Source organism: Megascapheus bottae, chromosome 22 (genome assembly GCF_031878675.1).
Source record: "Megascapheus bottae isolate mThoBot1 chromosome 22, mThoBot2.hap1, whole genome shotgun sequence".
Classification (NCBI taxonomy): Eukaryota; Metazoa; Chordata; class Mammalia; order Rodentia; family Geomyidae; genus Megascapheus; species Megascapheus bottae.
In genome coordinates this window covers 28,539,029-28,552,920 of record NC_143530.1, presented here as the reverse complement: position 1 = coordinate 28,552,920, position 13,892 = coordinate 28,539,029, and the positions used below count along the sequence as shown (strand labels likewise).

Genomic DNA, 13,892 nt, shown 5'->3' with positions numbered 1-13,892 from the left:
ACACAATATTACAGGCACGTAAGTCAAAGAGAAACCTATCTGTATGTAGGATGAAGGGTCTCTGTGACCTAGAAAGGGAAGGGAGAATTGAAGGGTGAAGAAAGTCCAGAATGAGATATTCAAATTATATGGCTGAGTACTTTGGCAAGTAATAGCCCAATCACTGAGCAATACATGCAGCACAGGCTCATGCCAGCCAGGAAAAAATTGAGAGAACTAAATTGAGATATGAGCCAGGTCTACTATTTTAAACTTATCCTGAGTTGTACTTTGAATATATTCTGTTTTGAATGCTTTGTCCTAAGCTGGTGGTGCTATTTCAGAAGGTTCTAGAAACTTTAGGAGGTGAAACTTACCTGAAGGAAATAGGTCATTGAGACAGGTACTTAGGTGGGTGTCGGGCTCTTGGCCCCTTCCTGTCTCTCTCTTTGCTTCCAGTCTACAAGATGAACAATCTCTTTCTCCACATACTCCCGTTCCCATGGGGCTAAATGAGATTGACTATGCACATGAATTCTTCCTTCCTTAAGTAGTTTCTACCACATATTTTGCCATAGCAATGAGAAAAATTCACAAATCATTCTAGGAAAGACATCAAGATTTGAGTCACTGTCCATGGAAAGCAAATCAAACATAGCCAAGCCTCCTATAGGCTGCTTACCTACTGAAAACATCAACAGAAATCTTAGAATTCTTCTCAGATCCTTCACTAGGTCCAGCACCCAGTACAAAATTATTAGACAAAGGACCAGGAAGATGTCTGTAATTCTCCACAGATGTAAAAGTCAAGACAACCTAGATGATAAAACTATTATGTATATAAGTTAAAGCAACTTGTCATACAGACAAGTATATAAGTTATGTATACAGACAAGTATATACAGACAAGTATATAAGTTATGTATATAAGTTAAAGCAACTTGTCATACAGACAAGCATGCATATATATGTATATATGTGTTTATATATGGCAACAATGAAAATAAAAGTATCCTCAGCAATAAAAATAGAATATGAATTAAAATCAAATACCAATTTTAAAACAAACAAATATTTATGAAATAAAAAACTTACTTTTTGACCCAGGCAGTAAAATGGAGGTAATAGAGGGGACAGTAAACATGAAGGTTATCAATAAAAAAAATTGCAAACAAAAACAAAAACTGTAAAGAGAAAAAAATATAAAAGGAAGCAAATCTGACTCTCCTAGGACAAAAGTCAAAAGAACTAATATGAAATTCAGATAAACTGAAAGAGCACCATATCTAAAAACATCAAGCTCATATTGCTGAAAACCAAGGATAAAGAATAAAGATGGTGAAAGATCTGGGCACTGGTGACTTTGTGCCCATGATCCTAACCACCCAAAAAGCTGAGAGCTGAAGACTGAGGATTGTATGCAGCTTAGGCAGACAAACCCACAACACTTATGTCCAAGTAATCTGCAAAAGCCAGATCCAGAGGCATGGTTCAAGTGGTAGAGCATGAGCCACAGAGCAAGAGCACAAGTCTCTGAGTTCAAGTCTCAGTAGTAGTGCAAAAAATTTAACTTGAAAATAGCCAAAACAGGATAACATACTATATACAAATTTTAAGAAAAATCAACATATATTTTCCTTCAGAAACCAGAGGCAAAAGACAACAAAATATTTTTAAATTGCTAGGAGGAATGAAAAATATTCATCATTCAGTAATTGCACATTCAATACAAGTATCCTTCATGATAAAAAAAAAATTGACAGAATCCAGGGTCACAACAGATAGGAGAGAGACTTGATAAATGGGACTACCTAAAAATAAAAAGTTTCTGCACAGATAAAAGCATAGCCACAAAAGTAGAGAGACAGCCAACCAACTGGGAAAAGATATTTACCAATAATACATCTGACAAATGTTTAATTTCCAGTATCTACAGGGAACTCAAGAAAATAATCACCCGCCATCCAACAAACCATTCACTAAATGGGCAAGGAAACTAAAGAAAGACATCGAAAGAGGAGATTAAAATGGCAGAAAAGCATATGAGAAAATGTTCATCATCCATGGTCATAAAGAAAACGAAAATAAAAACAACCCTAAGATACCACCTTACCCCAACAAGAATGGCCAAGATTTTGAACTCAGACAATGACAGATGCTGGCGGGGTTGTGGAGAAAAAGGAATCCTACTACACTGCTGGTGGGATTGTAAACTAGTTCAGCCACTCTGGAAAGCAGTGTGGAGATTTCTTAAAGAACTGAAAATAGACCTTCCCTACGATCCTGCCATACCACTTCTGGGCATCTATCCTGTACATCATAACCCAAGATATGTCAAGGACACCTGCTCAGCTATGTTTATCTCTGCACTATTCACAATAGCCAGGCAATGGAAACAATTCAGATGCCCTACTGCAGATGCCAACAGACAAGATAAACTAATGGCATTTGCAGGGAAGTGGATGAATCTAGAACAAATCATGGTGAGGGAGACAAGTCAAGACCAATATGTGGCTATTAGATCTAAACAGTGCAAGAGTGAGGACTCAATATTTGCATACCCAATCATATGGGGACATAGTACGGGAAATATAAACACAACTACATAAACAAAAAAACTTATGACTATATAGACATAATGTTTTATTACATTGATTAATACATATCTATGATATATAAACCCTTAGCCTAATTTTGATTATGTTCTAAAAATTAAGAGCCTGTGATTGTATATAGATTCCCTTCTTGAATACTTGTTTGTTAAACACGTTACTTGAAATATGATGGAAAAATTAATGTTAATAAATTCTTTAATAAAAAAATTGAAAGCATGATCAAATAAAGAACGAGCAGGAACAAATTCATCACTAGCAGATGTGTTCTACAATAAATGCCAAGGCAAATTTTTCATACAGAAGAGAAAAAATACTAGAAGGAAACAGAGATCTTCAAAAGTAAAGAAAAAGGAGTAACAGTGGTAAATAACTAGATAAATGCAAAAGAATACTCCTTTTCCCTTAAGATCCTTAAAAAGGATAATACTGTTCAAAGAAAAAGATGTAATACTGAATGGTGAGGCTTCCACTGTATGTGAAATAATATTTATAACTGCAATAATAGTAAGATAACTATGCAGTGAATCAATAAAACTGGAATAGATATGTTAAAATAACAGACTTCAAGGAAAAGAATTAACAGACATAAAAGTGGTTATATCATAATGAAAAAAAGATGATTCTTCTGGAAAACATGCCAGCTATAAAAATGCAGATGCCTAATAATATAGCTTCAGAAAATGGAAGACAAATTGACAGAATAAAAGGACAGAATATATAACTCTATAATCATGGTAGAAGACACTCTATTCTGGTAGACTACAGAGACCAAAAATAGTACTGATATAAAAGTAACGAGTTAGCCAGTATTTTTGTTGTTTGTTTGTTTGTATAAGTCTTGGGACTTGAACTCAGGGCCTGGGCACTGTCTTGGGCTTTCTAAAGGCTAGCACTCTACCACTTGAGCCACAGTTCCACTTGCCCCTTTTTCTGTACTGAAAAGTAAAATCCAGGATTCCAGCATGCTAGGCAAGCACTCTACCACTGGGTCATGCTCCCAGCCCTTAGCCAGTTTTTGTTGTTTTCACATATATTTGAGATAGTCAACTTAAAAGAGGGGCTCATTGTTTTGACAAAAGACTATATATTTAGTTCTTCCATTATTTGGGGGGCTGTAGCAAAGCAGCACATCATAACAAGGCAGAAGAAGGTTCTTATCTCATGGTATCCAGGAAGATAAGAAATGGACAAAGGGTGTGAAGTCCCAATATCCAGTTCAAGGGCATGTTCCAGAAATGTAACTTTTTTCCCCTAAGCCCTACCTCTTAATGATTCCACTTTCCAATAGCTGAGGCTAAAGACCAGGTCTTTAACAAATGAGCATTTTTAGGGGACATTTAAGAGACACATGTAGCACTGACCACCTTAGGGAAATGGCATATCTCTCAAGTTCCACTTTGTCTCTTTTGTGCCTTAAACACAAAAGATACCAAATCCATAAACTGCAATATCTACTTGTAGCTAATAATATGCTATGCTTTGATACAGTGTTGGGTCTTGTCACCAAGTGAGATCAGTAATACTAAACCATGTAAGTACAAGTAGAAGCCTATAGAGCTCAGCTACTGAAAGAGGAAGAAATGAAACAGATCCACACTCATACATGGAAAGCATTGAGAATGTCACTGAACAACCAAGCAAAAGCAAAGTACCTAATTCCTTGATATCAGGAATCTAATTTAGACTGAGATGTATATTTCAAATATCTACATAATCAATATTCCTTCCAAAAGCAATCAACCCAATTTTCTGGCATAAGCTTTTCTACTCCACCTCCTGACACTGCCAACTTTCCCGTTACAAATACCACATAGGACTGTAAGCTCTCTTTTTATTTCTGTGTGCTGTAATATTCTCAAAGGACAATGATTATTCAGTGTCCTATAGCCTGAGAAGGATTTCTATAAATATATGACAAACAGTAAAGTGATATTTTAAAAACAGGAACTATTCATGAATGTATTCCCAAAAGTCATTTTACAAATAATGAAGGCACAAGGACATAAATTCTGTTTTTTAAAAAGCTGTTTTCTAGGGACCAGGAATTTGGCCTAGTGGTAGAGTGCTTGCCTATCATGCATGAAGACCTGGGTTTGATTTCTTGGTACCACATACAGAGAAAAAAGCCTGAAGTGGTGCTGGGACTCAAGTGATAGAGCTCTAGCCTTGAGAAAGTTCAAGGACAGTGCTCAGGCCCTGAGCTCAAGCCCAGACCTGGCAAAAAAAAAAAAAAAAAAAAAAAGGCTGTTTTCTAGTGTGCCGTTTTTTTCCTCCTTGGCCTAAACTTTATGAGGACTCAATAAATGATTTAAATCCCTTCCTGGCATGATCATGGCCCATAGTCATCCCAGGTGTTAGTTTCAGATGTTTCTGCTCCATATACCCTATGAAAAGGCAGAAAAAACAAATGTCAGCAAAAACAAATGTGTAGTACTTGAGAATGGGACTCAGTGCTGTCCTCAAAACACCTCCTCATGGAAAAAATAATAATGATAATATCCAAGTCATCAGGGAAACACTGAATACTCATATCACAATTACTAAGTCTAAGGAACCTGAAGTAATACTAAAGATGTATTAAGAAAGAATTATTTAAGCCACTTGGAAGACTCTTATTTCATGCACAAAAGCACATAAAACATCACAGTCAACTTCAATGTGTAAAATGTACTTTCTGACTTTTTAAATTGACAATCTAATTTCATGCTTTTAATTAAATGGAGATAACACACAAGGTGGCCTCGCCATTCTTAAGAGGTAACTAATTAAAGAACAAGTTAAATTTTGCCTGCTATTTGTTAGAGATCTTCATTCTATGTTAGGTACAATGATTTATTTGAAATCAATTTAACTACTTCAAAAACCTTTCAATTTTCAGGCAGCACTGTAGTGTAGCATTGTTAAGTGCTGTCAGAAAGATAGGTAACTTCAACTAGCACTCCCTATTAGATCTGGATCACTGTTCTCAGCCTTAATAAAAAGGGGGTAATGACACCATCTATCTCATCTTGTTAAACAAAAGACAAGAAATCTTGCTTTCTGAGATGTTGGCATATAGTAACAGTTCAAATGATGTCTGCTATTTTCTTGTTCTATCATCACCTTTTTGGGTTTCTGATGATTTCAGTACTTAACTTGTTCCTCTATAAGAACTTTAAAGAAAGAGAAATCTATAGAAATCTTGAGAACAGACTGAAGAGGAGAGAAAGCGGGGAGAAAAGGAGGAAAATGTAGGAGAAAAGGATGGTAAAGCTGAAGTGAAGGAATCAAATATATATAACTAGTCCTATTTTAGGCTGTAAGAACTTAGGGGGTAAGAAGTTCATAGCACATGATAAATAATGATTGCGGGTTGGTAACTGACAAGCACATACTAAAACCTTATATAAGTCGATTTGATTGCATTATTTGAGTCTAAGAACAGAAAGAAAATCTTTCACTATAACTTCAAACACAAAACCATACTGAATATCTTTCAGAAAATCACCCCTTCTTCCATTTCCTTCATTTTCCCTTCTTGCAAGATATTTAAATTTATGTATGAAATTCCACCAGGTTGAAGCAAGTTCTAACATCACTGTGAATAACTGAAACATGTCTGAATTTTAGCTGTCATTGTTTGCTCACTACGTTATCATTCCCTTCAAAAATAACCTGCCATAGATGATCTAATTGTAGAACAGAAGTCTCATTAATGTGCAATAATAACTTAGAAACTTGTTTCAGATACTGTATCAGTTAATTATAGTGTGAATAAACTTTGAAAATCCCACAGAGGATATTGTTAGAATGCAGGAAAGTTACAAATGATACCTAAGTTGATAATTGCTATTTCCTTCTTAATCTGGCCCCTTCACATCAGATACTTCAGTCGGAAGCCTAGGACCCATTCAAATATTTTGCATTTAAAAAAAAAAAAAGACCAGAGAGCTTCTGGGGTTAACTCAGTAAACCTTGTCCCAGTAGTCAGTGTTTTCTACCGACACTCAAGAACATGGATAGCTGATTTTCCCTTCAGTTCCTTTTTTTTCTTTTTTCATATATTTTTCCCTTCAGTTCTTTAATATGTTTTTGTTTTCCCTTTAAAATCATTCAATCTAGAATTGTGGGTACAGGAATGATTACAGATCAATGGAGGTGACTACTTCCATTATGATATATTAGTCTATTAAAGCATTTCCTGTTAAAGAGACTCCTATTGAAAAATGACTGCCCACTAGAAAAAGTCAAAATATTATAACACCAGCTATGAATTTCCACAGGATGCTAACTCTGTGTGAGGCCTAAAAAACTGATATATATCACCTAGTTGATAATGGAACTCTGAGAAGAACAACACTGTGCCCACTTCAACTATGAAAAAACTGAGGGTCACGGAACACAACTGAAGACACACAGCTATTGGTGACAGTCTTGAAAGAAAAAAACAAGGGTTGCCTGACATCCAAACACAAATCTCACAACTCTAAGTCATCCTGATCATCTTTCTTGGGTTCCATTGTCCTTCCAAAATAGCTCTTAAAATAATTGAAAGTACCCACAAACCATTGGGTCCTGTGCTGGGCATCCCTTCATCCAACTCACCAGAATGAAGAAATAGCTTAGAGCAAAGTAAATACAAAGACTCTTCAGACAGAAGAGACCTAACAGCAAAAATGAGCAAAAACTGTGGCTCCACTTGCTTTTAGAAACCACAAAGCTAAACAGCATACTCCCATTAATTTTGCCATCAGTACCACCTTTGATGTATGCTCACTAGGAATTTAAAGGCATTTCTATTTCAAGTAGTTGAAATATCAATCTTGTATTTTCCGATTGTCAAGTAAGAGATCTTCTGGTGTCAGAAGGCTGAAAGCTAAATCCTCAGATGGTTCTACCACCATCACTTCTAAACACATGTCCCATGAAGAGCTACAAAGACAAAATATGCATGAGAACACCACTGACTATGTCCCCTTTCCCTTCTTCTTTACTTCATATATACCTCTGAGCCCTATCCTCATGGAAGTGGATTTGAGATTGGGCTCCTGCTTCCTTACATTTAACAGCTTGTGAATAAAACTCTAAATTTGCAAAATCCATGATGTCAGTAATTGAATGACATGACCCACAGCAAGCAAAGCAGTACTCACTAGGAGTTGAGTGTAAAAAGGGGACATCAGGGATCTGTCCCAGCCCAGGGAACACAACTCCTATACTCCACACTACTCGTTCTCCTTAGTTTCACTTCAGTGCCATTTGCTAACCCATGAACAGGTGTCTTAGTCACACAGCAAATTAGGATGGCCCCTACCCATTCTTCTCCACTTGGTAGTTACTACAAACTGAGCTCAAATGCTAATTTCTGAACTGTCCCTTGAGAATTTAAACTCCAAAGCAAATTGTTAAATGAAACTCACATAATAATCTTTATTTTTATTAAGCAATGCTCCTGCGAAAACGAAGAAGAGCAGGCCCTGGAAAGCACTTTCTCAAGTACCTACAGACAAGGGCATTCAGCAACCTTGTCATGTCTTTTCACTTATTATTAATTGATGGTACTGCCTACATTGAGGGTGGAGTATAGCTAAGCACTGTGAGCCCAACGATTGTTATAATGTGCTTAAGTGTATTTTTTAAGTAGCTGTTGACTTAGGGGTACTACACTGAACACAACAAGAACAAAAAAATGTGAATTAGATTTGTTCTTAAACAGTTTGGGAGATAAATCGCACTTGATGATATGAATTGAACACCTTTGGGGCAAGTGCAGAGCAATGACATATCAACAGACTTAAAACCACAAGGCATACGCAAAGTAGCCCAGGGATACAAGGAAAAGCTCCAAAAACAAGAGATCTTTTCAAAATGAGATATGTCAAGTAAGTTCTTCCCTAGCTCAGAGTCAGATATGAACGTAATGGCAATGAAGAGAGATCAGGAAAGCTGTCTCTAGATTGATATATACATGTTGTGATTGTCTAAACAAAATAGGCCTGTAAAAGAAAAGAAAGTCCCTTAAAGCAGCTTGGAAACAAAATTGGGGATACTTTCATACCTGAATTGACCAGTTGCTGTTCCATCACCCCACAGCCGAGAACTTCTAACCACTCTCCATGGAAGTTGATCTCCATCTCGAAGGAAGGATGAGTAAAAGGGAAGTAGCACTCCACCCATCTTATCTCCAGCCCTGCAGAGAGGGAAATAGTTACAAGGCAGTCTACATTTTCTTGTAATCAGACTTAGCCTCCAATTCATGATACCAGACACCACAGTCCTAGCAAAATAAATAGCAAACAAAGTAATCTGCAACATGTTAGGTGAGGCAATAAATCTAAAACTTGTGAAAATCTGGGTATGTCTTTTCTAATATGTAAAACACTTTGTGTTTTTCCAGGATCCTCTAAAACCAAATCAATCACCTGTCAATTCCCCAAAACCATATGGCTAAGGAAAGATTGGGCCATAATTAGGAGAAATCAGGTGATTCTGCTAGTTTCTGAAAATAACAAGGGTAGAACAAACTATACTGGCTTCCAAATTTGCGTATCAAGTGACAAAAGAAAAATTTTGTTCCAAGTTTAATTCCAAGAGTCAAAAGATGTATTGGGGAAACAAAAGGAAGTTCATCCATCCACAGCAATATATGTAAAATCAGACTCTTCCAATTCTGATTATATGTCCAATTTTCCATGGAGGCAGTTTTCCTCCCTTTCCAGTGAATTAAAAATGCTAGCCAGGTGATGGTGTTTCACATCTATAATCCAAGCTGCTCAGGAGGCAAATAATATGGGTTTAAAGCCATCTAGGGCAGGAAAGTCCATAAGACTCTTATCTCCAAGTAACTACCCAAAACCTGGAGCTGTGGCTAAATAGCAGAGTGCTAGTCTTGAGCAAAAGAAGCTTAAGCACAGCACCCAGGCCCTGAGTTCAAGCATACACACGTGCACGCACACACACAGAGGCAAGCATGCAATTGCTAGACAAGTCCCTTGCTACTGAGCTACACTGCAGCTCTACTATCTGTTTTAAATCCCATAGAAATCAGAATGTACAATAAATAAAAATACTAAGAAATAATTACTTCTATCTATTGAGCACTTACTGTGCCTCTATACTCCCACTCTATACATAGGGAGAAAATACTGCATTGATCAAATGTTATGTCCAAAAACTCATATGGCTAACAGATGACTGGTCCAAAATACCCCAGGTCTATTCTACACTCAAACTTGACCATGGCAATAAATACCTAATTCCCTCTCCATTGATCAAACATCAGATAGAAATGGAATAAAAAAATCATAGGGTCTTCTCCATAGATCAAATTACATAGGAGAGGATAAATTTCTCCCTTTGCTCTATTTTAACTTTTTCCCAATTACCTGCTGTCTAAGACAAGTGTCAATTAATTTTTGCTTGCAATGGAAATACAATATTTCCTTTCTTCTATAATACATTGATAGAATAGCAATTTAGACCAGGTGTGGTAGCTCACAAGCATAACAGAACATAGTGGTTGAGGATAGGGCCCTGGGAAGTCTAGAGAATCACTGACCTGTGTACCCTCTCTTCACTGGGAAGACAAACTAGAGACATGGTTCAGAATGGGTGGGCAAGTGGATGAGTGGACATTTCCCACCGTCTTTGCCTCCAGAGAAGTCTTTCTAACTGTGATTACAAATAAGATGCCCTTTTATTCTAGCTACCCACCTTAATGCACAGAGTACGTCCTCATCTCTTTTCTTACTCTTACAAATTATTTTACTATGTGCCTGTCTCAGATTTACATAAGAAGTCCCTAACTGACATAGACTGTGATACTATTCAACATTTTATTATTGAGAGCAATACTTCAATAAAAATATTGTATTGTTGGACCAAAAGAGTGGTTTTGTAATTGTAATAAATACTGAATACTTCTAAATTGTCCTTAGACATGTTACACAACATTCCAGATTACCATTAACTCAATGCTTCCATAGAGACAAAAATATATAGCTAATAATTAGTGAGAGTCAAACTAGAGATCAGGTCTCAGATGAAGAACCAAAAAACCGATGATAAAAGACCATTCATTTGGCCCCTTCAGGCAGCTTCTATAGCTAATGCAACAACTGGGTGCCCACATACTAGACTCCCAAGGTTCTGCTACTACAGTGTTACAAAGTTAAGACTAATAAATACCACCTTTCTCCTCTCAAAAAAAGATAAAATCTTCTAGTGTGGAACCCTCTCACCCCAAGCACACACTAGAAGATGTTAGTACTATTCTAGCCACAACTCCTTCTGCAAAGGCATACAAAGGAATGGGGTAAATCAATGGCTAGCAACATCCCCCACCATAGTAAAACTGAATCAATGGCTGCCAGTCTCCAGCTACTTGGAGGAGGGAGCTATGTTTCCAGTAATTGTTCCTTAACACCTCTACACAGACTCCTTTTCTTTAGGAGTTGGATCTTAAGAAAGTATCTTTTGTCCATCTCATAATGAGGTTAGAAGTTGTCAGTGGCATAATTTCATGAGCCCTCATTCTACACCTGCTATGGGCTCCATAGACACTAGAATATTCCTGCTGCTACTTGTCATGCAGCAGATGAGATAGCCTAACATCAACCCACCTTTGGGGGATGAACCACAGCATCATCTCCTTTGGTCCCAGTAGTCCTGCCCAATGCCATTAGGATTTGTGCATTCTTTTTAAACCATGAGAATATGTACAAGACATGAAGTCTTCATTATCAATATCTCTTGAGTTTACTCCAGAGAAGAACATCTTTCACAGCATAAGATTCTGATAGGATGAGACCATATTTGACCTGATGCCAGTGAGGTTGGCAAGAACGTAAATTGGAAGGAATTCGCACCTGTGGAGCAAAAGTGTAACAGCAACCCATTGAGCAGAGAGAGAAGTAGACGACCTGCAACTGGGCCTCACAAGCCTGATTCTTGACAGAGCACTGGAATGGGCAGCATCAGAACTACTCTATTGGAAGGCCTGAAAACTCCTGTTACATTCAGTCTGTAAATGAAAAAAAGACCTGGGAAGGATATGATCTAAGGCAAAGGGGATCCTGGCAGTTAAAGCTGTTCCTCAAGGAGCTGGTAGTTGTAGGCCACCTGTACTCTCAGAAACCAAGACCCTTGGAGGGGATTCTGGGAAATGCACTTCAATGATTGCCATGGCCTGGTAGCTTTTAAACAAAGAAAGACAGAATCTTAATACTCCAGAGGCAGCATACTAAGTGGGCAGCAAAGCAGCACCTTCCCTTTCTCTTTCTGACTAATCCCAATACATTTTAAAGGAAACACTGAAGTATGAAATGATAAAAAAAAGGCTATACACCCTGAAGGGCAGAAAATGGAATTAAAATGTTAAGAATTCTAATTCCTCACCATCCTTGTTCTTAATGAAATGACTGAATTCCACAATCATAAAAGTAGTCTAAAGGGTTATTTTGTTTCTTTTTAATTCTCAAAATGATAACCTATCTTTTTTCATGTATTTTTTCAATTTTATTATAAATATATTGAAATGGTTGGCTATTTCCTCTTTGGTACTTTTTTTGTATCTTATTTTTATTACCTTTATTCTTTTTTTGATATTTTTTATTGTAATTAATAAAAGGGTTACATGATATTTGCCAGATAGAAGGTGCATTATTTCACATACATTGATACCCATGTCTTGGTCCCCATTACCCTCCCCCCCACCCCCCATCTTGTTTTCCCCCATCCCCTATCCAATTTCAAATAACCAAATACAAATATATCAGATATATCAGATAACAAAGTGAGATACTGTAACAATATGAGATGACCAAGGGATAGCAAAAGAGATGAGAGATAACATAGTACCTTAAGAACAACAATCATTCATTATATGGCTTTTGTTTCTATATACTAGAGATCCTTTCAATTAGTGTCATACTATATGGTCTTATGTATCAAGGTTTTGCTCTATTGCAAATCTCTGCTAGGAGAGCCCAAGGTTTCTACTGATTATGACAAATGAGGGAAACCATTGAGCCTAAGTTCCTTTGAGTCTGGCTTACTTCACTTAATATGATTTTTTCTAAGTCTTTCCATTTCCTAACAAATGGGGCGATGTCGTTCTTTCTGGCAGGCAGCAGCATAGAATTCCATTGTGAACAAATACCAGATCTTGTTGATCCATTCATCAACTGAGGGACATCTAGGTTGGTTCCATATCTTTCCTATGGTAAATAGTGCTGCAATGAACATTGTTGTGCTAGTGGATTTAGTATGTCCTTGATGATAACCTATCTTATAACAGCCTTAGGATGCTGGTACAATTGAAATGTTAGCAGAAAAAATAATATAAACCACACTTGAAAGGAAGAGAAAAAAACAACCTAAAACTAAAGGAGCTGTAATAAGAACAAATTGACACAAGGAAAAGCATTTTCTAATTGTTAACTTTTTCCAGAACAAAGGAATTCAACAAAAACAATAAAAAGTGAAAAGCCTAGACCATGAAAACAATTTTTTTATAAAGGCATTGAGCAGGGTTCATATCTGTAATCCTAGATAGTTAGGAGGCTGAGATCTGAGGAAAGTAGTTCAAATTAAGCCAAAGCAGAAAAATACATGAGACTCTTACCTCCTCCAATTAACCACCAAAAAGCTGGAAGCAGAGCTATGACACAAAGTAAGTGCTAGCCTTGAGCACAAAACCATAGGGATAGGGCCCAGGTCCTGAATTCAAATCCCAGAGCACCCTTCCCCACCTCGCCACACACACACACACACACACACACACACACACACACACACACACACACACACACACACAGTTGTTGAATATTTCTGAGATCTACAAAGTAGTTTCCATTCATTAATTAGAAAGAGTGAACTGAAGTTATTACCTCATATCAGTATGTACAATACAACTGGATATGTAATAAACAAGAGGCTTTGCCAGACAAGTTAGAGACTAGCAGAGAAGAGTAAGGAAAGAGCCAAGTGACAACACCTAGAGAGAAGCCTGGTTTTTACTTAGTTTTATGTTCACTTCATGATTTTTAAATGCCTTATAGTCTCAAGAATATTATTTAAACTATTTCTTTGTCTTTTCAGAACAGCTAACCCCTAACATGGGTTTAGGAACATGAGTTAAAACTGTGCCACCAATGCTACAGTAATGTAGTCTTCATGTGCTATTAATTTCCCTGTATCAGGTTCACTTATCTAAAAACTGAGATGTATATTACCTTTTGTTATTTAAAAGAAAAATAAACTCTTTGTAAAAAGGCTCAACAAAGGGTCTGAACCCGGCAACTATTATTTCTAATGTTA

General features: G+C 36.9%; 1 protein-coding gene across 6 annotated transcripts in view; it reads right to left on the bottom strand.

Annotated features, from left to right (window-relative positions):
* The window catches only part of Fars2 (phenylalanyl-tRNA synthetase 2, mitochondrial), a 393,632-nt gene that overhangs the window by 287,151 nt on the left and 92,589 nt on the right, over positions 1–13,892 (bottom strand). For all 6 annotated transcript variants that reach the window (XM_090356419.1, XM_090356420.1, XM_090356417.1 and 3 more), the window contains one exon: positions 8,632–8,763. In XM_090356419.1, the coding sequence (XP_090212545.1) occupies positions 8,632–8,763 (132 nt within the window). The remainder of the gene's footprint in view (positions 1–8,631; positions 8,764–13,892) is intronic.